At 32.7% G+C, this 26,357-nt stretch overlaps 1 protein-coding gene and 1 long non-coding RNA gene across 3 annotated transcripts; one reads left to right on the forward strand and one right to left on the reverse strand.

Moving 5' to 3' along the window:
- Positions 1-9,099: 9,099 nt before the first annotated feature.
- On the reverse strand, positions 9,100-25,483 carry LOC117680416 (uncharacterized). Of its 2 annotated transcripts, none has more exons than XM_034481434.2 (3): positions 25,334-25,483; positions 18,081-18,169; positions 9,100-12,007 (listed from the first exon to the last, which is right to left on the reverse strand). In XM_034481434.2, exons 2-3 carry the CDS (start codon positions 18,118-18,120, stop codon positions 10,254-10,256), a joined length of 1,794 nt encoding a protein of 597 aa, XP_034337325.2. In that variant the 5' UTR covers positions 18,121-18,169; positions 25,334-25,483; the 3' UTR covers positions 9,100-10,253. The 2 variants fall into 2 exon arrangements, with proteins under 2 accessions (XP_034337325.2, XP_034337332.2); XM_034481441.2 differs by lacking the exon at positions 25,334-25,483 and adding an exon at positions 24,339-24,439.
- Positions 14,120-15,466, forward strand: LOC117692721 (uncharacterized). Its single transcript, XR_004604028.2, has 3 exons — positions 14,120-14,653; positions 14,828-14,953; positions 15,373-15,466. It is a non-coding gene; the product is annotated as an uncharacterized lncRNA (long non-coding RNA).
- Positions 25,484-26,357: the final 874 nt, after the last annotated feature.

Consider the following 26,357-nt stretch of genomic DNA (forward strand, 5'->3'; position numbering starts at 1 on the left):
TTAACGACTCTTCCTCAACCCCTCAAAATAATATTTAATAGCGTAGGTAAAAGAGACAGCAGTATCGAGCGCGACGTCACTGTACCCAAAGTTTGGTCTGGATCTATTCTCAAACATTAAAACAAACTTTGACTGATGTACCTTGATTTTAATCTTTCCTTCATGATGAAGGGAAGATTGAAATTGAGGTTTTTTGTATTTGTGTCTTTTTGACACAATTAATTTTGCTAATTTTTTTTAAAAAGTTTAAAAATTCTTTATACCTCTTTAAATTATAGGACCACGTTTAAACTAAAGCTACAATCATACATACAAAACATTGTATTTTCCAATTTGTCCGACTTAAATTTTTCTACATTTTAAACCTCCTATAGTGAGCAATCTCATAATTCAAACCAGGGATGTAGAATTCGAACTTGAGAAAATGATTTGACAGTGGTTAGTGTTGAATTTTTTTTTTGTAATATGAGCATGCATTGATGTTTAAAATGTGGAAATTATGGGTCTGGTACGAAAATTCAGGGTTACTAGAGGCAAAACATGGGTCGAAGCGTAAACCGTCTTCGGTTCTTAAATTTTACACGTTTTCCAGAATCAAAATATGATGGCTTGCGAAGAGGAGTGGATGTTCACTTCTCAAAAGAGAATATATAGAGCGCTGATGCCGATTCACCCACTTTCGGAACATGTCTGCATACCATTCCCGAGATAATGAAAACCTCATTACATGCCCGCTTCAAGTGGCTGAGGCCATCAAAACTAGTCACTCGTAACCGACTTTTGAGATGCGGAAACAGCGCAAAATTACACGAAGCAAGGTCTAGACTGTAAGGGGGTGGGATGGGGCTATTTTTCTATCCCAAGGAGGTCAATGGTAACTAAGTTTCCATGGCTGTGTGCGGTGTAGCATTGTCGTGGTTATTCAAATTTACATTGGTATTTATTTATAAGTATTATTTACAAGTAAAACTGTTGTTTATAATTAGCCTTTTATTACCATTAAATCATTAGCGGCATTGATAGATTGGCCTTCTGGTAAAGCATGACAAAGAACTACACCCTCTATATCGAAGAAGACAATAAAGATATGTTTCTTAATTAAGTAAGGACCTTAACTTGAAACCATTATGTGCACGCTGGGTTTCAAGACTGCTTAAAGGAAATGAAATGGGTGTGCGAGTTCGCGAATCTGAAAGAATTAATAGCGATAGGGAAAAGAAGGAGATGCGTTTTCAGAAACGCATTATGACTGTACATGTAGTTGAAGCGTGGGTTTATCATTTTGATTCTGAGTAAAAATGCAGTCCGGTCAGTTGAAGCACACATTAAACCCACCCCTTAAAAGTCTCGGGTGACCAGAATCTCCAATAATTATAATTGTACATATTTGATATATAACATTATATTATAGAGCGCCAAATACCGGTGTAATGCACTGTGTGGTATACAGTTATATATATGCAGAGTTCCCAAAGAAAATTTACAGGGTTTCTGGGAAATGATTTTGTTTTTCGAGGAGGGGGAGGAGGGCCGAAGACTTTTTCGTTAACTTTAATTATTTTCATTGAATTAATCATTTTCAAAGTTATCGGAATGCCGATTTCACCTTTAAACGCAGCGCTAAAAGTTATTTAACAAACTGTTAGTTTCAGTGAGTATTCAGCCAACCTGCGTACAGGTAGGTAAGAAATGGCAATATTCAAGATTTTTTTTCAGACTGAGAGCTACAAATCTGCAGCTAGAGATTGTCTGGCTCTTATTGATCATGTCATTTGTTTTGTTTCATGGAGATTTTTTCACATAAATGAGGTTAAATCTTAAAAAAAGCAAGAAATTGGTCAAATTTTCAGTATTATTATTTTACAATTCATTAAGGGCTCTAGACATTTTATAAGAAGTTTCAATATACAACCCTTTATTGCTTTCTCCGAAACTTGCATGGAATAAAAATCTACCTTGCATTCCTTTAAAATACAAAAGGCATGCATCATACGCCTAGCTTTACAGCTTAGAAACAACCATAAAAGGGAATTAAGAACGTATGTTTAGTTCAATTTCCTATAATTTAGAAAAAAAGATCAGATTTCCAAGGATACTTGAAAGTGTGACCAATGAGCAGATTAATACAACATGTTCTAAAACATTGCACTTCGATTACCACTTAATTATGAGAATCTTCACAGAAACGAAAATAGTTATCCAGCGAATATTAATGAATTGAAACTAAAGTAATGTTGAATGAATAAACGTAAGACCTATTTTAGGCTGCATTATAGATAACTATGAATGAAATATGAACAAAATTGATTGTAATGGGGTATTGACCAACAGAAGCAAAATAGGAATACATCAATCACATACTATACTCTGTCCCAAGATATTTTGGATTCACGTTTGGCTTAATTGTTTGATATTTATAAATACCTCAGGATCCAAACGATGTTCATTCAAAAGTATGAACAATTTCCAAGATTTCTCAGTCAAAACGCCCCTGTTAGCTTATCAGGTTTCAACACAATGCTAAAAAATGTGATGTCTACGGAGATTTTGCATTGCAGCAAGCCCGGATGATAACGTTGAAATATTGCGCGATGTATTCCGAGTGTATTCCGAATGGAGAAAATATGTAAACATTCCCCATTATAAATCTCCGTAGGGAATCTGTTTTTGTTCCTGTGAATTTTTCCGAGTGAAAGATGATAATGTGTCAATGAAATTATCTTGGAAAATATCCCTTTCAACTATTTCAATTGCACTTCTTTCACAGGTAAGTGTATTTTTATTAAAAATCGTCCAAAGGTGAATCCAAAATATCTTGGGACAGACTATAATAAAAGAATAGAAATCCTAATTATATTTTCCATCGACGGCAGTATAACAAAAACTCCAGATATTATTAAGGTTGTGACGATTAACATTATAAAAATGTTCTTTTGGAAATCGATTCTCTGTTTTGGGAACGTCTAAGTCAGACTGGATCAAGTAGAAAAATACGGTCCTCATATTAACATCATAGAAAGAGGCTTTGTCTGAAGGTAAGGAAAATATAGCATGGTATGGGCAGGATTTTACACATCAAATATTTTTTGAATAAACTTTTGCTCTAAATATTTTTTGAATAGCCAAATAACATTCTTCAAACAAAATACTCCTTGAATGAAGACTAATCAAAATATGGTCATTTTCACGACCCTAAACACTCCAATAAGCATACCCATAAACCTTATCACCATGACTTTTTGTACGTTAAGACTTGAAAGGGAAAACCATTATTTTTAATATCGTGAATTATTTCGCCATAACTTTAAAGCTGACATGAATTCAAAAATACGCATTATTTCCCTTTTATCTCCGACTACCGCCATATTAGTTGTTGATTTCCATTGTTCTGCTCATCGCTACACACCCCCTATATAAGGCCGAGAGCCCTCGTCATGTTTCACCGCATTAAAGAATTTCATACACCCGAACCACAGGCACTTGTTTCAGAGAAAAAAAAATTACCCTATAGTATAATAATAACACAAGGTATCTAACTCCGAATGAGGTAAACCACCCCCTCCCGTGTGTTGCAGTCGTTTTCGCTTTTATACGAAATGCAATACAAAAGTGTTTAGTACCATTTTTTTCTACAATAAATTATCTAAACAAGTTAGGAATAAAGAGAAAAAATAAACAGTTAGAAAATTTATGTAGATATTGCATAGTCAAACCAGTAAATTTTAAAGTGGGAAATTACACACCTACAAACAGGGACTGGCACACACAAACTCTCTCTCTCTCTCTCTCTCTCTCTCTCTCTCTGGAGAGGGGTAGGGGTTGCGCTGTATGTATCATAACCATTAAAATTAGTACCTTTGGCATACTTATTGTAGAGCAATACTCTCTCAAAAATTCTTTGACGTTCGTTGATACTTAAATAACACTAGGTTGACAATGATGCAAGGAATGTGTAATTCTTGCTGCGCTCGCCGGAACGGTAGCACCGTAAAACATATTAAAAATGTAATAAACATCACAACTGAATCCATACATCAAATCATCACACTTTCGCACAGAACCAGGAAATTTGCAGTACATAAAAGTATTATGTTTACCGGTATACGGGTTATTAGCAGGCACACTATCCCAGTTTTGTCAACAAGATCGACAGAGGATAGCTACTATTAGACTAACCTACTAGTTTTACGCGTGTTTATTAACCAATTAAATGGAACAAAAGTTTAATTTAATTATAAATATAATGTAAATGAAAACTAGGTTTAAGTGACGTAATATGCTACATCCCTCTTTCAACTGACATTGTCATATCAAAACACATTTAGCCTACTCCCTTCGGATTCTCGGGTCGGCAGTAAGGGTACAATGCTGGGTCGATCGGCTTGTACTTGGAAGTAGTACCCACGAACGGAATTTCACCGCTAAGTGAAGAAATAACTTTACCAGGGGGAACAGTTCTTCCATCAAGCTCCCATTCCAGGAGGGAATTTGCCATGTGCTCGTTCTCTCTCTTCTGGTAAATCTGAACAAGTCTGAGAGAGTTTGGTATAAATACATTTGCTTTGGGGTTCAACGTTGACAACATTACGCCATTATCACTTAAATGGGATACTGTTTCGTAGAAATGGAATTTAAGTCAACAGGCACCCGTACATCGTGTACTATAGTCACTTTATCAAAGCACGCGTGTTCTTCGGAACATTGCACGTACTTTGTCCGGCGTTTTACCATGCAGTTTCTTTGTGGTTCTGCGACTCTACCTCGAATGGTCGACTGTGTTCGGTAAGGTTTGAACGGCCTGAAACTAATGACCCGGCCATGGCATTAGTCCCTGAAGGTTTTTCGAGAGTAAGAATTGTTTCTATCGAGCTTGAACTTTCAGAACAATGACCAACCAGATAGCACGATTTACTGGTAATATTATGTGAAAAGATTTGGCAATCAAACGTGTTTGAATTCGGTAAAGAATAAACTTCATCAACAAAATGTTCACAAAAACGCTTTCTTAATTTCTTTCCTAATAAATGCCTTTAAATCATTAAAATCGCTGTCACTTGTGTGAATTGAAACAGGCATTTGGTTCACAACAAAAGTACTTACGAAACTCTCATATTATATTGCTAGTTCTATCGCTTTCTCAATTGTGGAAGGATGTTTAAACTGAACATGCTTTTTTGCAAATCAATATCCCCTAAACCAAAGATTTCAGTCTGTCTTGTTTCGTCGTTTATTGGATATATCTTGCCAGTGAAGTGGTTGTCATATAATTAGGGCCCCGCAAGGATTTGCGGGTGCCCTATAGTAATCACTCTGTCCGTCCGTCCTTCTGTCCGTCCGTCTGTCACTCTTCCGTCCACAAATTTCCTGTTTTTTTCTAATAACTTTTTTTATGGCTGCCCAATCAAGTTCAAATTTGGTATGGTAGTTCAGTAGGCAGAAATACATATTTTGATGCTAAGTTTGGTTCTCTATGTCTTCTGGTTTGGAGCTGGGGTGGTGGGGTAGATTCCTAACTATGCATAAGAAGAATGGGCAAAGAGAGATAACTGCTGAGAATGAATGGGCAAAGAGAGATAACTGCAGAGAATGTTACCATTGTATACATGGAAGGCTGTGCAATATTTGTCCTTTGGGATTAATTAACCTTTCACAGGAAGAAAATCCTAAGCTTTATCTTTATCTGTCACATTGAGATTAATAACTGCACTGCCTGTGTCTGCAAATGAACTTTGTTTTGAAGTTAAGGTCAATTTTGAATGATGTGTAGTATTGTGTACATTCTTTGAAATATGGATTTAAAATATAATATTCATATTTTATTTTGGTTAAAATACCGTACACAATGATTTATAATAATTTTATTGAATAGAGGCAAAGCCTAGGTATCATTGCATTGGTATCAAATCATTGTTTTTTCTAACAAATTTTATTTCATCCCATGTTAACCCACTTTATCCCGTGGATATGACTCATTGGATATTTTTTGATATCCCACAGTTGTGACTTTACAATGGGATTTGCCTAGGCATAATGAAGTAAAAGTAAAATAATGTAGAGTTTTATAAACAGTGTAAACATTGATTGCGGTGTATAAAACATGGGATAAATAGAAATCTCATGATTTGTAGTATAATATGATTTTTATCCAACTTGTGTGTTTTATCCCCTCATTAAGGCTCAAGAAAAAAACACTTTAATTGTTGGATGAAAATCATATCCAACTACAAATCACGAGATCCTATATATTCCAGTTCTTTACATCTTCTGCCGGGCATTTATTTTTCATCATTGTTAATATAAAGAGGATGTAATTCAAAGTTTTTTTCACTTCTCTATATTAATTGTCATAGCGGGGCCCTTCCTGACAGGTCAGTTTTCTAGTTTTTGTTCAAAACGCGTTTTACAAGTCTTTTCGTCCAAGGTAACGTGTTCGGGTCACAGGCACTTGTTTCTGAGAGAAAAAAAATTACACTATAGTATAATAATAACACAAGGTATCTAACTCCGAATGTGGAAAATCTTTTAAATCTTTGTATTGATTTTCAAAAAACATTGTGCATCGGAATATTCTCATGAGTGCTGCATTATAGAAAAAGAGGCATTAATATTTGCATAATGACAACTTTAACTCGAATTAAAAGGTTTATTAAATATCATTGTAAAATTGGAAGGATATCTTTGTTCAAAACATTATACAAGTTATATCGGCGTAACATAAATCAATATCTAGTTTGTCGGTTTTATTTTAGAAAGATAAGTCAAGCTGTGAATTGAAATAAGTTTAATCTATACATTTTTAGCCGACCTGCTACACTATAAATAGCACAACTTCAAAAGTAAACAAAAAACCTAAGAGCGTCAAAGTAAAAGCTTCCGCTATACCAAATAGTTACACAAAGAGCCACGTTTTGCCAAAAGTGTTGGCATTTTGTTTCTTTTTTTTAATTTCGAGATAATTGTCTATCTTTTTAGGTTTTTTAAAATAAATAACGTGTTTTAAAAACATGACTGTGCATTTTGGACACAAACAATGCGCATGAATTTCCATGAACTACTTTGCTGCGCGTTGAAGAAATGGGGATTGAATTTATAACGCTTTTACAAAATTCAAGGCAGCTTTTTTTTTTTCTACCAGACAGACGTATTTTTGTTTATAGCCGCTTACAAAATTTGGTCGCTCTCTGACGCTTTGCCGACATTAAAAGCATGAGAGAGAGAGAATGAGAGAGAGAGAGAGAGAGAGAGAGAGAGAGAGAGAGAGAGAGAGAGAGAGATCTTCAGTATTTATTACACAATATGCATGAAGACACACCAAAAGAGCCCGGCTTTCAGTACTTCAGTACTTTGATTAAAGTTATTGTTTAAATTAAGATAACACGAATACGTCCTCTAAATCTATAACATATGACCTTTGAAAATCAGAAGTAAGATTTTAAAGACTTCCCTTGTTTGAATTTATACTGATTTAAGAAAGAAAGATAATTAATGAATGCCTGTTTGAAAACAGGGTCGGCGAACAAATGAAAAATGATGCTCTACTTCCTTATCTATTTGGAACATCTAACAGTCTTTTGAAGATTTAACAGAAATATTTATATCTATATATATATGCAAGATTATTTTGTTTTGATATATCACCATAAAACTGATAATATAATAGTAATAAGTAATAATTAAAATTAATTAATAAAAAGTTTTCAATAATTGTTCTTCATAAGGGTTCTTGTATGACAATATTTATATCAAAGTTATGCGTTTATTTGCGAAAGTTTTGCGTTTATTCGCAACAGGAGCTCGTTTATTCGAAATCGATTCATTTGTTCGAAATCGATTCATTTGTTCGAAATCGATTCATTTGTTTGAAATCGATTCATTTGTTCTATATTAACGTTTTAGAGCTCAAGATGGCTGCATATTCATGACCATTTTTAGACATTATTTTCCTTTACAATTATGTATAAAGATATAGGGAAATAATCAAATTAAAAAACTACATTCATGGATTTTTCTCTAAATAATAGTTTGTAGCTTAACGAATCATTACAAAAACTAAGAGAGATCTTATTGGTAATTTGTTGACCATTTAGCCTTCTTAAACCTATTCAAAATCATAACATTCATACAATGATTTATAATCTATTATAATGAAATGGCATTTTCCTTTTTAAAAATCAGTATCAATTCACATCACGGAGTCAGTTTTTATTTGGTTATAGGTGTAATTGTAGACTGGCAAAAACCAACCATTTCTCAGTGACTCTTAATGAACGGTTTGATAGGATTTTTATACCACACACACAAACATACACCTTGAGATTTTTATTTTGTGTACCAAAAATGTATTTTGAAATTTAAAGTAGTCGCTTTATCTGACGACAAGAAGGCTTGGTGGTTTTCAAAATTATTTATCTTTGAAAGTAGGGGAGCTCTGCCTGAAGATAAAATAACATATTTTCAAAATTCATAGATAAAATGTATGAATTTGTCTTACTAATTAATAGCAAGGTTATAATTCAAAAACTATATATATATATCTAATCTGGTGGCTTATTGGGTGACCACCTAACCTCCATTAGGTATTATGTATTTACTGTATCAAAAATGTATATTTGGAAATTTGTTTTTATTACAATCTTTTTAACACAATAAGATTACAATATCAATAGAAAAAAAACATGTATTAGAAATCACAGCAAAAAAAATACCGCAAAGGAAAACACATAAAATGAGATAATAATTTGACATTTTAGATATTATCATTGTATACAGGCAACTTCGCCACACATGATCCACATATGATTTTCATATAATCCTCATATGAAAGGCAATGCATATGTGGATCATAGTGGCAAAATTGCCTATGTAGTAATCAACATATTGTAACTTTTTTCATAATAAAAATAATATGAATTTGTTTTTATAATTATTAATCTTCTATTTAAAAAAAACAACAAAGAATATCCTCGGCGGGTCACGCAGATAGAAAGATACATGTAGTAATCATTGCAGAAAAATACGTATTACCCTCTGACATGGTGTTATGTGATTGTCTCTGATGTTATGTATGCAATTGGAACCTTCATAACCATTACAAACCACCAAAGAAAACATTTTATTTTGGGGTCCATTTCTGCATGAGAACATATTTTCAATGAATCATCCAAAAAAACTGATGAAAAAGAGTTATTGAAGAATAGTACTTTACATTAAACGAACAACACATTTGGAAATCTGGCGTGATTACGTGTAGTCTGTACTTTTCAATGTATAGAACTTTTGATCGATCACAATGTAATGCATGCTGTTGACTTCAATCGACTGATTGTTTCTGGATTCCTGCGCATTGGCCAATAGTTTTGTATATACCACGTCTAGTACATAGCCAGTATTGGTGTTTCCATCGTTAAACAGTTGTAAATATTTGCAACTTATTTCCTTGAAGTGCCTTTTCAGGGGGATTAATCTTTTCAAGTACTTTTCATAAACATTATTTTCATTATTTACTATTCAGCACAAGATATTCAATCCACCACATATTCACCGTATAGCGGTGTAATTTCCTTTACTCTCTGCTCCTTCAACATATCAAAATTGAGTTCATACCACTCAACGCGCTTTCCAAACTTAAACAAGGGAGGGTAATTTTGTTATCCTTGTTTAAAATTGTTGTGATATTCTTCTCAACGTGACGCCCTGTGTACATTCGATCCCCCATCAATGCGTGAGCTTTCAGTTTACTATATAGAGTAGGTCTTTTGACTAAAACCCTTAGATGGCCTCAATAAGAAGTCCTGTCCCCATATGTTGCCTTTCTAGTCCATCATGAGCTCCTATTTCCACAAAACACGCATGCTTTCCAATCGATGTCGTATACGACCTGATCCTGATTATCTAAGGAATATCACTTGTCTACGTTTTTCAATTTCGATTGATACTGAATAGTTAAATTTTGTCCAATATTTGGGCAGTCTAAGTTACAAAACTTCTGCCAATATAAGTTGTAAATTATGTTCAGTACAATAGGAATATTTTGAAATCACACGCATATATTATTTCAGTCATTATGCAAAAGAATTTGTTTTCATTAAATACACCCGAAAGAAAAATTTGACTTTATATGTAAGAGTAAAGATAACCATAAATAGATGAAAAATGGCAATGGAAGGTATATTCCTATCCATGTAAGGTTTAATCACTTCCAAACGCAAAAGTGTCAAAAATATGATCCCCCTCCATTCGTTATGTGAGTTAATTCAAAATGTGCATGCAGTGCCGTCTGGTAATTCATCATGCCTTTTACAATACATTTCATTTCGTACAAACACCACATCTAATGCATAGCCATCATTGACGTTTTTATCGTTAGACAGTTGGGAATATTCACTATAGCCTCCAATTTCCTTAAAGTATCGCCTCAGAGAGTTCAAATTGTCCAAGGATTTTTCATAAACAACTTGTTTTCCGTCCCACACACGATACTCAATCGACCACACATCCACCGTAAAGCGGTGTGATTTGAGTCCATCTTGTAGAGACTCAAGTACCGCCATCTCTGCTCCTTCAACATCTAGAGAATAGAAATCAATATGATAGGTTTTAATCACATTTAGCGCATCCTCCAAGCTAAAACAAGGGACAGTGACTTTGTCAGTTCTGTTTAGCATTTTCATGTGATGTTTATCAATGTGACTCTCCACACCACCAACCGCGTCGCCCTTTATAAAAGTCACCTTTTCTAAAGTACCGGAAAGGCATGCACAAAGTCTCCATGCATGCCGTTTTAGTTTATCGATCTTTCGACATAAATCCGGGTTAGCCTCGATAAGAAGTCCTGTCCACCCGTGTTGCCTTTCTAGCCATAGTGAGTTTGAATATAGTTGTCCATCATGAGCTCCTATATCTACAAAGAACCCACTTTCTTTCTGAACTATGTCGTAAACGACCTGATCCTGATTGGCCTGGGAATATCTCTTGTCTGCGTCTTTTACTTCTTGATAGGGGTGAGGAGGAAGAAGATAATCCTTAATGCGCGATGTTTTATCCTTTCTTAGACAGTTGGTTCCATTTGGAAATTTTTCTCTTGTTTTACACCATTGGCTTGCACGAACAAATACAACGTCAAGAGCGTACCCGTCTTTGTTATTACTATCGGTAGATAACTGCGAGTGTTCGAAGTAGCCTCCAAGTTCATGGAAATATTTTCTTAATGCATTCAAGTTTTCTTTGGATTTCCCAACAACAATCTGTTTCCCATCCCACACTCTGTACTCAATAGCCCAAACGTCCACTGTATACACTCCATCTTTAAGACCAGATTTCATCGAATTCAAAATTGCCATTTCTGCCCCTTCAACATCTAGAGAATAAAAATCAATATGATTGGCGCCAATCGTCTTCAAGATCTGTTCCAAAGCAAAACATGGAACGGTGATTTTGTTCTTTCGATCTAACATTTTCATGTGGTGCTCATCAATGTTGTCGGCGATACCACCTACACCACCACCTTTGATAAAAGAAACACTGTCTTGAGTATTGGATAGACAAGCACACAAACGCCATGCATTTCGTTTTAATTTATCGATACTTTTGCAAAGTTCAGGGTTCGCTTCTATCAAAAGTCCAGTCCAGTCGTGTTGTCTTTCCAACCAAAGAGTATTGGACATAAACTGTCCATCATGTGCACCAATGTCAAGAAAAAAACCTCCTTTCTTTTGAAGGATTTCGTAAACGACTTCATCCTGTTTGACCTGCGAATAATGTTTGTCTTTGTTTTCTATATTTTGAATTTTTCCATATGGTTGCAACAAATATTTTTGAAGATTTGTGTTTGGAATATGAAACTCTTTTACTGGGTTTGTAAATTTCAAGCTCTTTTTTTTTTGATTAATTCTTTGTTCTACATCGTTTTCTCGAAAGATGATCCATAGTGCAATTCCAGTACAGACTAATATAATAATGTTTGATTTTTTTATTGATTTCATATTCCAATGCCTGTGCATCCTTTGCCCTAAACAAGATAAATAGAGCAATTATTTGGAAACCTATTACGTAAAGCACGTGCGAATCAGAGGCAATTGTTATCATAAATTAATTTTTTAAAATCAAACACAAAAACAAAATGTTTGAAAAATATTCAACCTTTGGATCAGAAGGTTACCGTAATATTGTGTAGGAGAATTTCAAATGTGGAGAACATAATATACTTTTGAAATAAATAGAGGGTATACTTGATAAAATTCACGAACATTCAATTTTGGACACAATCTTAACAGTTCTCGTGTTGCAATTTATACCTATACAAAGAACTGCAATCAGGTTATAAAAATCATTTACAAGGAAATGAGAAATGGAAATCCCGATAAATGGGATGATTAAGCTGAAATCATTATTTGATTAATTTGAAAACATACAATAATCTTAAAAATACGTTTGGATTTACGATAACTTAAAAGACAATGCAATAACTCACAGTTTGATGTTTAATATTGATGGTAATATTTTTGTAACTTACAAATTTTTACAAGGTTACTTCATCTCTTGTATGGTACAATTCTAGGATAAAGGTTTGTTAGAAAAGGTTGTTTTAAAAAAAATCGTATGAAAAGTGTATAAAAACTGTTAATTTCTTCTTAGATAATATAGGAACTATTCTATCTAAAGAAATGTGTGAAAAAAATTTAACATTAATCATGTAATATATACATATTAGCATTATAAGTGCCATTGCAAAGTTTAAAAAAAAATTCTTGCTTTACTAAAGAACTGTATTGTTATACTTTTGGTCCGGTTTTATCATTGTATTATGAACCATTGTTCCTTTATAAAAAAAAAAGTACAAATATTATCTATGAAAATGTTAACACCAAAAACATAACTCCAGCTTCTATTGCCAGATGGAACTCTGAAATATCACTTTATGATTATCTTTGAAAAAAACTATTAAAGATGTATTCAAACTAAGTTTTAATTTTAACACAGATTCTGCTGCTCAACGGTTTCAGCAGCAGCATTTTCACAGAATTCTTCCAGTTTAAAATTATTTGAAGGGAAACAAAGCTACTGTTAATGATTCTGTAGGAATTCTACTGACATTTATATTAGTTATTCCCATTAATTAGCAATGTGTAATTAGTTCCGTACTCACATAATTATATAATACTTCTTCAGAAAAAAATGGTTTCAATATAGCAATTTGTTTTGGAGATTTTCTTCTTCTAGATATAAATGTAGGTGTGAATTTCCTTATTTAATATGGAAAACTATTCATTTTTTACTGTACCAAACAAAACAAACGTCCAAGTTTATATGATTTATTATGTAACCTAAAAAAATTTCTTAAATGAAATTGTTTAATAAAAGATGGACTTTGTATCGCAATATTTTTAAGAGTAGACGTGTATTTAATAATTTGTTCTGTAAACTGGTAGCGTCAACTATATACTTTATATGATATTTTATATGTATATTCCAGTTGAGAATTTGTTGTTCATGTGAAAATTGTATAAATTTATAAATTGCAAATCAAAGAAACCTTTTAAGTTACCTAAAATAAGCATTGATTTACATCGAAATACGAAAAAACAAATAAGAATAAAAATTCACAGCCAAGATGCTAAGGTTTTGTTTAAATACATATATGAATTTGTGATTTATAAAAAGAAAAAGAAACGCGTTTTAATAATTTATTGTTCTTTTCCTGAAATACAATTCTAATCTCATTTCCCAATGCAACAAAAAATAAATCGGCACAGTTTTAAAAAATTAAATAATAATAAATATCCAGAATAAAATCACAAAATGATCCTATTTACTGCAAACGTTTTCGCCATACCTGGCTCTTCAGGCAGTTATGTACAAATGACAAGTCTGGATATTTATTATTTTTAAATTTTATATATATATATATATATATATATATATATATATATATATATATATATATATATATATATATATATATATATATATATATATATATATATAGCTTACTCCACCTATATTGAAATCGCTTATTTTGAAATTTCGCTTATTCTGAATTGAAATAAATCCCCAGTTTTTGCCTCTCATTTTCTTTGCATTGATTTAACGGATATAATGAAATCGGTTATTTTGAAATATTGCTTATATTGAAGCCACTGATCGGTCTCCATAGGTGATAATTAGTTGTTTTTATAACGGTTATATTGAAGTACTCCCTGGCGGCTGTCGTCTCGGTTGGTGACAGTAATTATGCCAGACTGACCGGTTGATATACAGAGGTATGAATTGATAAGTTCTCATCATGTGTGTTTTTATACTTCTTTTAAGGTGGAAGGCTACATCGTCACAAACATGTCTGACTTCCGTTCGAAACGCCATTGTGTTCCGGATTGATAACATTATGTCGTGGTACAAAATAGCTATACACCGTTTAATTGAACTCTTCTAACTAAGGAGATGAGATAGGACTGAAATCACCAAAAAACGCTTAGAAAATATGTCAATTTTCTTCCTGTTTAAAGCTTTTAACTAACATTGATTATCAGCTGTTTTGTACGGAAAACGTGGACTCTAAATAATATACCGTTTCCCTGCTCTGCTGCTATTGGCAATACATTTTTGTCATGTCATCTGCAACAGACGATCATACATATGTGGCGGATTATCGATATAGGTAAGCAGATGTCAAATTTTCATTTAAACTATATATGTATGATGAATATAAAACGAAAGTACCGTAGTACGATCTCTTGAATTGATCCTAACTTCCCAAATTAAAAAAAACATTTGCAGTAAAAGACTTTCACTGAAACTTTGACATTAAACTAATGTATTTTGATTTAAATAGATACAGCTAGGTAGCAATAGCAGTGGAAGCCCAGATTTGCAAGCAAAATGATGGAAAGACACGGTTCTGAAAAGGAGCATGTTTTTCATTTCCACACATGCATGTGTATCACTATGGACATCTAAAGTATGTATTAATATGCGTATGGTTGTTGTTTATAATTGCTATTGTATATAAAAAAAAAGTAAAAGGCAATTTATAATATAATTAACTCCTAATATTTTGTTCTGAAGAGTTAAATATATATAATGCATTCATCAATAATATAATTTTTCAGCTTCAAACTTTATCATAAGCACTACTTATCTTATTTCTACATATTTAGCATAGACTTGTTCCTTTTATAATTTTTCTTCGTGATTTTTGTTAATTAAAAAATTGATCCCAAGATATTTGTGACCATGTAAAATAAAGAAAGACAACTCTTAAACAGGATCTTTCATACCAAGATTTTTGCAATAATTAAGTATTTCCTTTAATTTTTCAATTTCATTCAATTTCTTTTCTTTATCCCATTCACCAACGAATATTGTTTATATTTTCAGGTTTTTGTGGGATTTTGTCCAGCAGTTTGCCTTAACAGAATTTTTTTATATTTTAGTTTGATATTTATGTGGATTCAAATAAAAATCATACAAACTTCATTCATGATTTTTTTGTTTTTCATTTCTAAACTTAATAACATTTCACTTTCATAAGAATTTTAAAACAGAAATGTTTAAAAATTTGATAAATAAGGGGTTATCTGGAACCAGACTGATATTTTAAAAATATCGCTCACTTGAGCAACAATAGTCAAAATTAAATCAGCTTTAAGGACTTAAAAAAATCAGGACTATGTAGTAAAAATATACCTTGTATAAAGAAATTTCCCAAATTTTCTCCATATATTCTTATGTTAAACACTGATCCTTTTTTGTAACTGGATGATTTTATAGTCATTTTACACACTAAGGATTACAGTTCTTGAGAAGATTGTAAATACTCACATAAATATAAACATACATAAAAATTTTGCACCCCTTGCAAAAAGAAAAGTCCTTAGACTACAATATAAACAATGGAGAATCAACAAATGTCAAAATGCTTGCATAATTATAACATTTGAAATTTAGAGAATAATTCAATTTATTTTCTCTATGAAATTTACCCATCCCCCCAACCCCCGCCCCATTGTGGCCCAACCCTACGGGGATCATAATCTGAAGAAAAAAATTGCATCTACACTAACACAGGATGCCTTCAAGCATGTTATATCTATTTTGGCCAATTTGTTTTTTAAAAGACGGTTTTAAATATCTTTTCTCAACATTTTCCTTTGTACAAATTCGACCCCCTTTGTGGCCTGAAACTACTCTCAGAGGTCATGATTTAAAAATCTACACTTCGAGGATGCTTACATACAAGTTTTCGCTTATCTGGTCAACTGGTTTCGAGAAGAAGATTTAAAAAAACGTGGTATCTCCGCTTGAAAGGGGGCGTGACCCGTTTATTTGTCAAACTTGAATCACCTTCACACAATACCGATGCTTTGTGCCAAGTTTGGTTGAAATTGGCCCAGTGATTCGTACGATGGCCGATATGGGCCGGACAAAAAGTAACCATGAGATGCGTTTGATTTGCAGGCAATTCCTGAAAAAACTCTTAGATGCCGGCAAATCTTAAATGTGGGCAAATCTTATATTTAATGTTTAATTAAAATACCAGAAGATTGAGGTCACAAAAGTCAAGTTATCTTAATTGGTCGAAAGGGTTGAAAAGAAGCAAAGTATGAGGAGAAGTAAGGGGGGAATTGCGCGCCGACAATGTTGAGGGCCTTTCGAAACTTATTTATCACGGCAAATATAGAGATGACGGCTTTATTCTATTTAATGGAAGCCCTGATGAATTTAAAGAATTTTTTTGACATAGGGAACTCTTGTCATAAATATCTGAGATTTACTTATGAATTATCTCACACCAGTCAATTTCTTAGACACGACCATATACAAGAAAACAAGATTCTCAGATACCCAGCGATTAGACATTTGCTCATATATCAAACCTACTAACAGCTTCCAATACCTGCACAGACAAAGTGCTCATAGCTCATCAGTTTTCAAGGGCCTAATTAAAGGAGAATGTACAAGACATCTGAGAAATACTTGTGATCAAGCTGTATTACATAGTATTTTTAAAGACTTTAAAACTCATCTAAAAAAAAAAGAGATTTAAAACAATCAGAAATTGAACCTATTATGCAAGAAACTATTTCAGCAAATAGAATTAATCTTCTAAAAAAATAAAAGAAGAACACAATAAAAAGGCTGTATCTAATGTTTGGTGACCAAATTTGTATAAAAGAATTAAGGAAACGACTTATGAAATACTGGGATAACATTCAACATGACGAAGTATGCAAAAATTATTCACAACACCTCCTATGGTTGCATACAGTAAACACAAAAATATAGGTTATCTTATCATTAGATCCAAATTAAAACCAAATGAAGTTCAAAGAGATTTATTGATTTATGTATAAGGTGAGCTCCTGACGAAGTGGGCCTTATTACAAATTTGAAATGACACATGTGCTATTAATACCGCCGAAACGATCTTAATTAGTTATGATATATAAGCAATTGACCAAATGCTTCATTAAGATTGTCGGGTTCCAATGAGTTTAAGACATGTCTGGATGTTTTGATGCCGTATTTTTTTTTAATTTTCTCTTGTGTTCTGTTTGATGTAATTAATAATGCACGTTGCAAGTAAAACTGCCATGTTTTTGTCAAACCCTTTTGTCAATTAAGATAAGGAGACTTTTTGACCTCTATATCCTCTGGTATTTTAATTGAACAATAAGTAAGATTTGCCCACGTTTGAGATTTGCCGGCATCTAACAATTGCCGGCAAATCAAATATGACTCGTGGTTACTTTTTGCCGGCATTTCAGGAATTGCCGGCAAATCAAACACAACTCGTGATTACTTTTTGTCCGGCCCATATCGGCCATCGTAGATTCGGGAGAAGAAGTAAAAAAATGTAAATAGTTGACAGATAGACAGAAGGACGGACGGACAAAATTTGTTCAGAAAACCTCACTTGAGCTTTCAGCTCATGTGAGCTTAAAAAATTATTAAAGAAAGACTAAGATATAAGTTATACTTGCTTGAAACTTAACGTAATTTAGAACTTGAACTTAGCTAACAAATTGAAGATAAGATTATAAAAGCAGTTAAAATATGTGAAGTAAACTTCTGTGCCAACAAACCTATAAGATTCCAAACATCAAATTTTCTGTTGGTAGCCATTTTATTGTAACCACTTGAAGTGTTCACACTATTGAGCTCCAAATCTAAACTATTAAAAGAAAGAAAATTGAAATGGATGATCTTCTTACATTGAAAAGATGTATCTAAAAACATGTATCAGAAAATACAATTTAATGCATTCAGTATCTTAATGATTTTATATAATATCAGCTAGACTCCCTTTTATCATTATATTTATTTATTTTTCCAAATTTTCTCTGGTTAAAATGCCATTTAATCATTACAATTTCTTGGATTGTGTATAAGGCTAACAAAAAAGTCAAGTTTATCATACATATATTTGTTGAGATGAATTTTACATGATACATGTACTACAACGTGTTGGTCTCATTAACATGTGTTTTATCATATCGATAAAAAGGCATTTCACCTAGTCACCATTCCTTTTTAAAGCCCAAGTATCATCATAGGGACAACCGAAAATAATACAGCGACCTAAGTATTTCATTAGAGCTTGTCTGGACCAAAAAAACCCACTTAATTTGATTCGATTGAAATTGATGAGGAAATGAAAGTTTTACTAACATTGCGTAAATTGGGTTAATTTAGAAATATTCTGGCATATTTTGTTACACATATGAAATCGAAAATTTATTACGAAAACAAAATAAAATACATTAAATTCCTAATCAAATGTGAGGAATTAATATCTGCGTAAAATTGCGAGAAGCATCATTCGCGAATTTTAAAAATTTCGCTTTCATTTTTCAGACATATGCAAACTACCTGAAACTACGATAAAAATTTGGCGTTTGAGATTTTTATGTTCTTGCGATTTGATGGCAAACGGCTGAAAAGCGAATTAAGTACTAAAATAAGGAATCTTCAGTGAATAATTTTATTGTTATGATGCAACGATTTCTTGAAAGACCAAAAAACACCACTTGCAAGTGGAGCACTTCAAATGCTGTATTCAAATCAGGGTTTCCATTTCCATTAAGGGGAATGTGCGTACATTTGAGGATAATAATGTAAACATTTCTTGAACTGGCTTGTTTCTGTCCCAAACTGGCCAAAAATGTTGTCAAAACTACAACAAATGGTTGTTGAGAAGACACTAATGAACCCCCTTCATATTTTTCCAGATTGTTTAATCTTCAAAATACGTCTTCAGCTGCGCAGTTCGCAGTTGTTCTGAATGATGAAAAAGGCATTTCCCCGTTCTTGTATGCATGCTTTTTAAACAAAATGACATGTAGACTTCCTGTTTATTAGCTTTTATATCATATTTAGCTAGTTTCGGTCAAAAACAAGCCAGTTCAAGAAATGTTTACATTCTTATCCTCAAATGTATAAGATGACCGCACATCCCCCTTAAGTATTTGTCAGCTGTAAGTGTGATCAGTCACCTTAACAAATTTTAAAAGAATTCGTAGTAAACTGGTGTAGAGTATTAGCCAACCCAGAACTGTAATTCAAAACTATTGTATACCCCTATAAATGCGTGGTTGAATCTTTACACGCAATTTTTTTTTTTTTTTTTTGCTCAGCTAGATTTCTTGTTATTTGATAGTTGCTTCTCAAACATGGGCATACATATGTTAATACCCGTATGCGGAATTTATTTAGCATAAAAACAACAAAGTAAACTGATTATGCATCCTGTCGTTTTTAATTTTGCATTCAACATGTATTTATATGTGAATTGCATATATGTATCTTAAGCCTAACTTAATAACTTACTTTATAAGATACCCCCTCTAAAAAATACCAAAAATCAAAATGTTCGTGTGGGTTTTTTTTTTACTATCTTAGGATTACGAAAATAGATTTAAATGAGAACGTTGTTTGATTGAACCTTAAACTAGTATTGAATGTCTTTTTTTTGAAACAGATCAAATTCAAAAACCAAAGTCGTATTTTCTTATTCACAGAAATTAATGTTCAGGAAAGAAAACACGAATCTCACTTTGTGTATCCGTTAGATGCAATAAGAAATCATGCATGCTACCACATTCTTATACATGTATTGCTTTTATTTGAAAAGATTGACAAGACGAAACTGTCTTGATAATTAGAAAGTATCTATCTACATCTTGATAGGGTAGACAGTAAATTTAATCTTGAAGTGATGTGGAATTGAATAATCATTAAACAATATGCGATTGCCATAAAATGAAGTCGGGCATGCAACTTTATTCTTCCCTATTCCTAGTTTAATCAGAAGCTGAGAAAACAGTAAATATTGTAAAGTATCACATGTGGCTTAGATAAATCCTGGCTCAGTGTGCCAGTCCTTGACATGCGAAAAAAAACCCCAACCCCTGTTTTAATATTATACTGCAGCAGAATTCATGCAGCTTAAATCGTATGTACAGAGAGAATCTAATGGCGAAGGGTGGTATCACTAAATGAAACGCCTCTCTATCATCCTTAATGTTAATATGGCTTGGCCCTTGCATTTAGGCATATACATGTATGAAATACAAATACAATCAATGTTTAGTGTACAAAACATATGGTGCAAGGGAAAACCATAAAATTCTATTTGTGTAGAGAGAGAGAGAGAGAGAGAGAGAGAGAGAGAGAGAGAGAGAGAGAGATTAGTAAAAGACTAGATTTTGTGGCGGAAGGAAACGTTTTCAAGAAGAAAATGAACAATTTTCATAACTCATTAGTTAAAGAGAACTGTCACTTTAGCCTCCCAAATTTCAGCGCAAACTAAACTTCTAGATAGTTTGTGTATTACAATATATTCATGTTGTTCTGAAAAACATTTTTGAACAATATTTAATGTTTCTGTCGATATATTTTGGCATATTTAGTTATATGTCGAAGAAGTCAAGAAAAAAAATGACCTTCAATTTTTGCCTAAAATTAGCTTATTTCAAGTTATATATCAATTTTTTGAGATGTGACCCCTACCTTTTTTACTTTTATATGAGACATTAAATGTATGTCTATTTGTTTGCAACGTTTTAGAAAATTGGCATTCTATTATTATACTATTATTTGCGTTATAATTTGATAACTCCAAAATTTTGGAACAATCTTTACTTTTGCTGTTGTATTCATTATGTACATGTACTCATCTGGCATTTGAAGCCATCAGTAAAGCAAGATTTTTTAAACTTGGACTTGGATATTACTTTTATAGTCACTACATGTGTTCAACTTCACATTGAATTGAAATCATAACTAAATAATTGTTCAAACTATAACTGTTTGTTTGATTTCTTCAAATAATCAATTTCCACTCCAAACTTAGGCAATAATTTTAGGTAAATTATCTGTTTGGGACCCCATATTTCCAAAAAAAATGGCATGTGACATTGGTCACAAATAAAATAAATGAACATCTTGTCGTATTGCTAGTCCTTTCGTTATGAACAGCGAGTGTCTTAAGTATGTCATCTTTATAACTACACAACTTGTCAACACAAATTTCTTTTTCATACAGTGTACTTAGCTTGCTCAATAAAAAAAGCTTGAAAGGAAAGTTTTCCTCAGATGAAGTTATATAGGACATTATAACAGGAAATGTATTCTAAAACATATCGTAAGATCTTTATCAGGAGCACAAATTTCATCTTTGTTTGTGTGCATACAATGAAAAAAAAATGGGTTCGGTACGACGTTAAAAGCCAAGGTGTGATATAATTACAGCTTTTCGAATTTCTGCTGTATGCATGACAACAGCTTTAAAGCAAAACTGACATTTAACTCCTGTTAATTCCCTCATCCTCCCTGACGTCGGTAAAATATCAAATTACTGAATGGCGCATGATATTTCTCAGCGCAGGAACTTCAATTGCATGTTTGAGCCGTTTTAACAAGAACCTGGACTTTTGTTGGAAGGTTATTGTCAAGTTAAAGTTGCTCATTAAATAACTGACCTTCTTTCTTCTTATTTGATAGAGAAGAGCATTAATAATGATGGATTGTCAAAATTGAAAAGTTTTTTTTCAGGATCTGCTCTGGTGTATGAAATTGGATTGACACTCAATCATGAGTAGACCAAAAGCCTAAGCATTAAAACTGTTCTAAACCTTCTAGATTGTGATAGTTCTAACTGGTCTAAACATGTCTCTATGGGTCACAACGTGTACTGATACACTGCCACGTGACAATAATGGATAGAGCAAATTACAACAAAGAATCGTGGGACTCTTCCCGCCCTCACACAACAATTATCGCGTGTATTAGCATTTACTAACGTTTAATTCCTTAATCAAAATTTTATAAATGGCTTTTGTTTCAACATGGAATTTGAAATACAATCTTTATAAGGTCACTGCTAAAAAATGGTAAAATAATTATTGTATTGAAAACGTTTTTGTTGACTTCCATTTTACCTAGGCGTATTTCAAAAACTATTATTTAAATCCTGTAAAGCTGTTAGGAAAAAAGAGAGTCCCCATAACGGGCAAAACAATGTTCGGGCTCTGTTTGATCCAAAATGTTTCGTAAAAAAACCCCAAACAAAACAAGAAACAAATAGTATTTTAGGTATCTCAATCGTCATGTTTTACGTTTTCTGCGCACATGTTCTTCAAAATAAGTAAAAGTGTTTATTATTTTAACACAGAAAGGGTTTCTTTTCACTTCATTGTTTAACAACAATTATAAATAAAATAAATCTAAAATTCATAACAAGTACGTTTAGTCGGGAACTATATTTTTCGTGCGGAAGGTTGTTTATTTAGAGAAAGGCAATTTAAATCATGCATTTTTTGAAAATGAATTAACATTAATTTTATATTTTCATGTACGCAAACTTTCAAGATATAGTATATTAGGAACATATTCCGAAGGACGCCTTACATCTTGAAATCAATTTTAAAGAAGTTAAATGATTTTCGGCATTAAACCATGCAAATGTGTAGGAAAAAAGTGTGGAAATTTATAAACCGAAGTTTGCAAGAATTCTACCTATAAGGACCCTACATCACTGACCATGTCAATATGTCAATAACATGCTGATTATTTATATATAGACGGCATTGTATTTTTAAAGTGGTTGATATTCAATTGCTGGTCTTCAATCACTTTTGGATGAATTAACATATTATTGTAGCACATGGAAATTACACATTAATGTTGATAAGTCAATGATTGTTGTTTTTAGAAAAGGTGGAAGGGTAAAAGAAAATGAAAAATGGTATATCTATGGTAAACCACTTGACATTGTAGATCATTTGCTTATCTTGGCATTATTTTTTACTACAATAATAAATTTTCTAAAGCTGAGAAACATCTTGCTGAGCAAGGTAGGAAGGCATTATTTGTATTGAAAAAAAATATTAGAAACATGTTTTTTAATCATAATACTTTGCTATCATTGTTTGATTGCTTTGTTGGCAGTGTCATTAACTATGCTTCTTAGGTATGGGGTTCACTCAAAGCACCTAATATTGAGAAACTTCATCTTGATTTTTGTAAACATATCTTGGGAGTTAAAAGGTCAACTTGTAATGTAGCAGTTTATTCTGAATTAGGACGCTGTCCTCTGCTGTACCAAAGAATGTTCAACATAGTTAAGTTCTGGAAAAAAAATACTGTACCATAATAATTGTATTATTCAACATTGCTATTATACACTATATGACCGTGTCGAAAAACATAATGCAAAAAACTAGTTGTATCATGTTAAAGATTTTTTATGCAATCTGGGTATGTTTGAATTGTGGGAAAAAGAAAAAATAAAAGCTGCAGATCTCATTGTTGTTAAGCAACGTATTTTTGACCAAGCTACACAGTTTATTTTTTCTCAACTAGATATTTACTTAATGCAAATTAGATGTTGATATCATAATATGTACACTTCTGCCACATTCTCCTGTTAACCTACCTGTACGTGTTTATTGTTTATATTTATTGTACCGATGAGCTGTATAGCTTAAAGTTAATAAAGAACTGAACTGAACTGAACTGATATTCAGACAGATTTTATTTCAAATTAAATCGTTACAATTGAAAAATAAGCCAGTTTTAATTATAAAAGTCATTAAAAAAATTACGCCAACTCTAAAAATCTGACCATTGTGCAAAGTTTAAAACAATATTTGATGTTATTATTTAGCTTTGTTATAAATACTTGCAATAAATATCAATACACAAAACAAGTTTAAATCTAATTCGCCCTTACTCAGTAAACTGCGATTTTTGGGGGGTTTCTCTTCACTTTTTGAACTCATAGCATAAAAATGTATTCAGACATCAACACAGAAATAAGAGAGAAGCAAATTATACTTAACTGATTGAATCCTTACATAGCAGCCAAGTATTCTATCAAATAAAACAATTTGGTGTTCGGAATCTAGCAGTTAAAACTAAAAACAGGATATGTAGAGTTTATGACAGACTCGTCGTCTCTCGCTCCCATATTTTCTACATTACATAACCTTTACTTGTACTTCCTGTAGCATTGTCACAACATGTACTTGTGTTTTCCTGAACGCAACAAAAATCTTTGTCACAACTCGCTTCCTTTGACATTTTTTGTCATATTTTTTTTTACATTTCTATCGCGTATAATTTATGTTTGTATAGAAAACTGTACCCTATGCATAAGAGTTTGTGTTTTAACAGATTTTTGTTTTTCTGGTGGTGAAACTCCATTAGTTACGCAGAAGCACAATTTTAACGTTGATCATCATTAATGGTTGCTGGCTACTTTTCATAGACAATTACCATGCGCACACGATATACAATTAGGAACGGAATGTAAATTCAAATCAAGACCTGACCAGGACGATATCCTCTAGATACCGATATCATTGAAAACATTGGATTCAAAACGAAATCATACCCTGTAACCCCAAAGAAAAAGGCGCTGGCACATTGACCGATCATTTCAACACACGGGTTGAATTTTTTGCAAATTATTTAAAAAAAAACCAAACAACACACATAAAAGAAAAACTATAATTAGATCAAAGGACAATCTAATTATGATTGTATATTGATTGAACATTTTAAGTTTTTCCTATCGGCAGTAGCCATTTTGAAAAATGGCGATCATCTTCGCTTAATATCTTTCACAATTTTATGCAATGAAATTATGCTTAAATAATAATATAGTTATTTTTTTCTGATAATTTAACGATAGGATTGTTAATTATCCCGATATCAACCTTTTGACATATATATATATATATATATATATATATATATATTTGGGGGGGGGGGCTTTTTTGGGGGATCCAAAATATCATTTAGGAGAAAAATCGTTGTCGAGATTATTACTTACCACGTGTACTTTATGTTCCAAATTAAAATATTCGAATGGAAGTCTATATCCCTAATTTTAATGGACTTTCCCAAATTTAACTTCAAGTCAATGTTTCAAGGCGGTCTTATAATAGGTCACGGCAAAGTGTGATGACGTGGTATGCAGATACTCTTTCAACATACTATTAAAGCCCCAGAAAATAAAACCAACAGGTCTAGTTGCAATTGATACGTTGCGATACAGTGAAGGAAACAAAGAGCCCGTATGATTGACATGGACGGCCGTTAAAGGGGTGGCAACAAATACGAAGCTGTGGGTAGGGCAGAATATTACTGGGTAAAATAAGGTGTTTCTCTATATCTGGCGACAAAATGCTTCAGATGGTAAAAAGCAATTTATTTTAACCTTGGGTCGGTAAAGTGAATTCTGGAAATCCCAAAACTTAAATGCTTGAGAAGTCGTACCCTGCAGAATTCGTACCCTTGAAAACTCGTAACAATCTAATAGGGTAGGGCTCTCATAAAGACATCGTATTATTACGAATATGAGACATTAGAACACCCAGCATTGTGATTTTTTCTCATAAGAAAATTATTATATGTCGCAGTCAAAAACAGCGAAAATCATCAGGTGAAATTGGGATTATTTTGTCTCGGCCATGTTTTGACGTGAACCTTCGAATACAACAGTGAAAAGGATCGGTTTAGCTCAGCCGAACTTTGTCATATTTTAGCATTTGACAATGATCTAGGGGTTAAAAGTGGTTCATTATCTTCCTTATCTTTGAAGTGTGCATCAAACGAATAACAGGGTAGTGTAGGGGGCATATGGGGCTATTATTTCCCGGTCTCAGATTTTGGCTGTAAGGGTACCACCAAGTGGCTCCCAGGGGTTCTGGCTCATTTCAGGGACATATGACCCCTACAAGGGTTCAGTTAGCTCACACGAACATTGTCATATTTTAGCATATTACAATGATTATAGGGGTGAAAGGCGGGCCTTTATCTCTTTTATCTTTGAAGTGTGCATCAAACAGATGCCA

Source organism: Magallana gigas, chromosome 5 (genome assembly GCF_963853765.1).
Source record: "Magallana gigas chromosome 5, xbMagGiga1.1, whole genome shotgun sequence".
Classification (NCBI taxonomy): domain Eukaryota; kingdom Metazoa; phylum Mollusca; class Bivalvia; order Ostreida; family Ostreidae; genus Magallana; species Magallana gigas.

Bases quoted from the DNA above. Each gene is read 5' to 3' on its own strand.
- LOC117680416 (XM_034481434.2), bottom strand. From the start codon at position 18,120: ATGGCTACCAACAGAAAATTTGATGTTTGGAATCTTATAG. The intron at 12,008-18,080 runs GTTTGTTGGCAC...TATCTTGTTTAG, and splicing joins TGATGTTTGGAATCTTATAG to GGCAAAGGATGCACAGGCAT.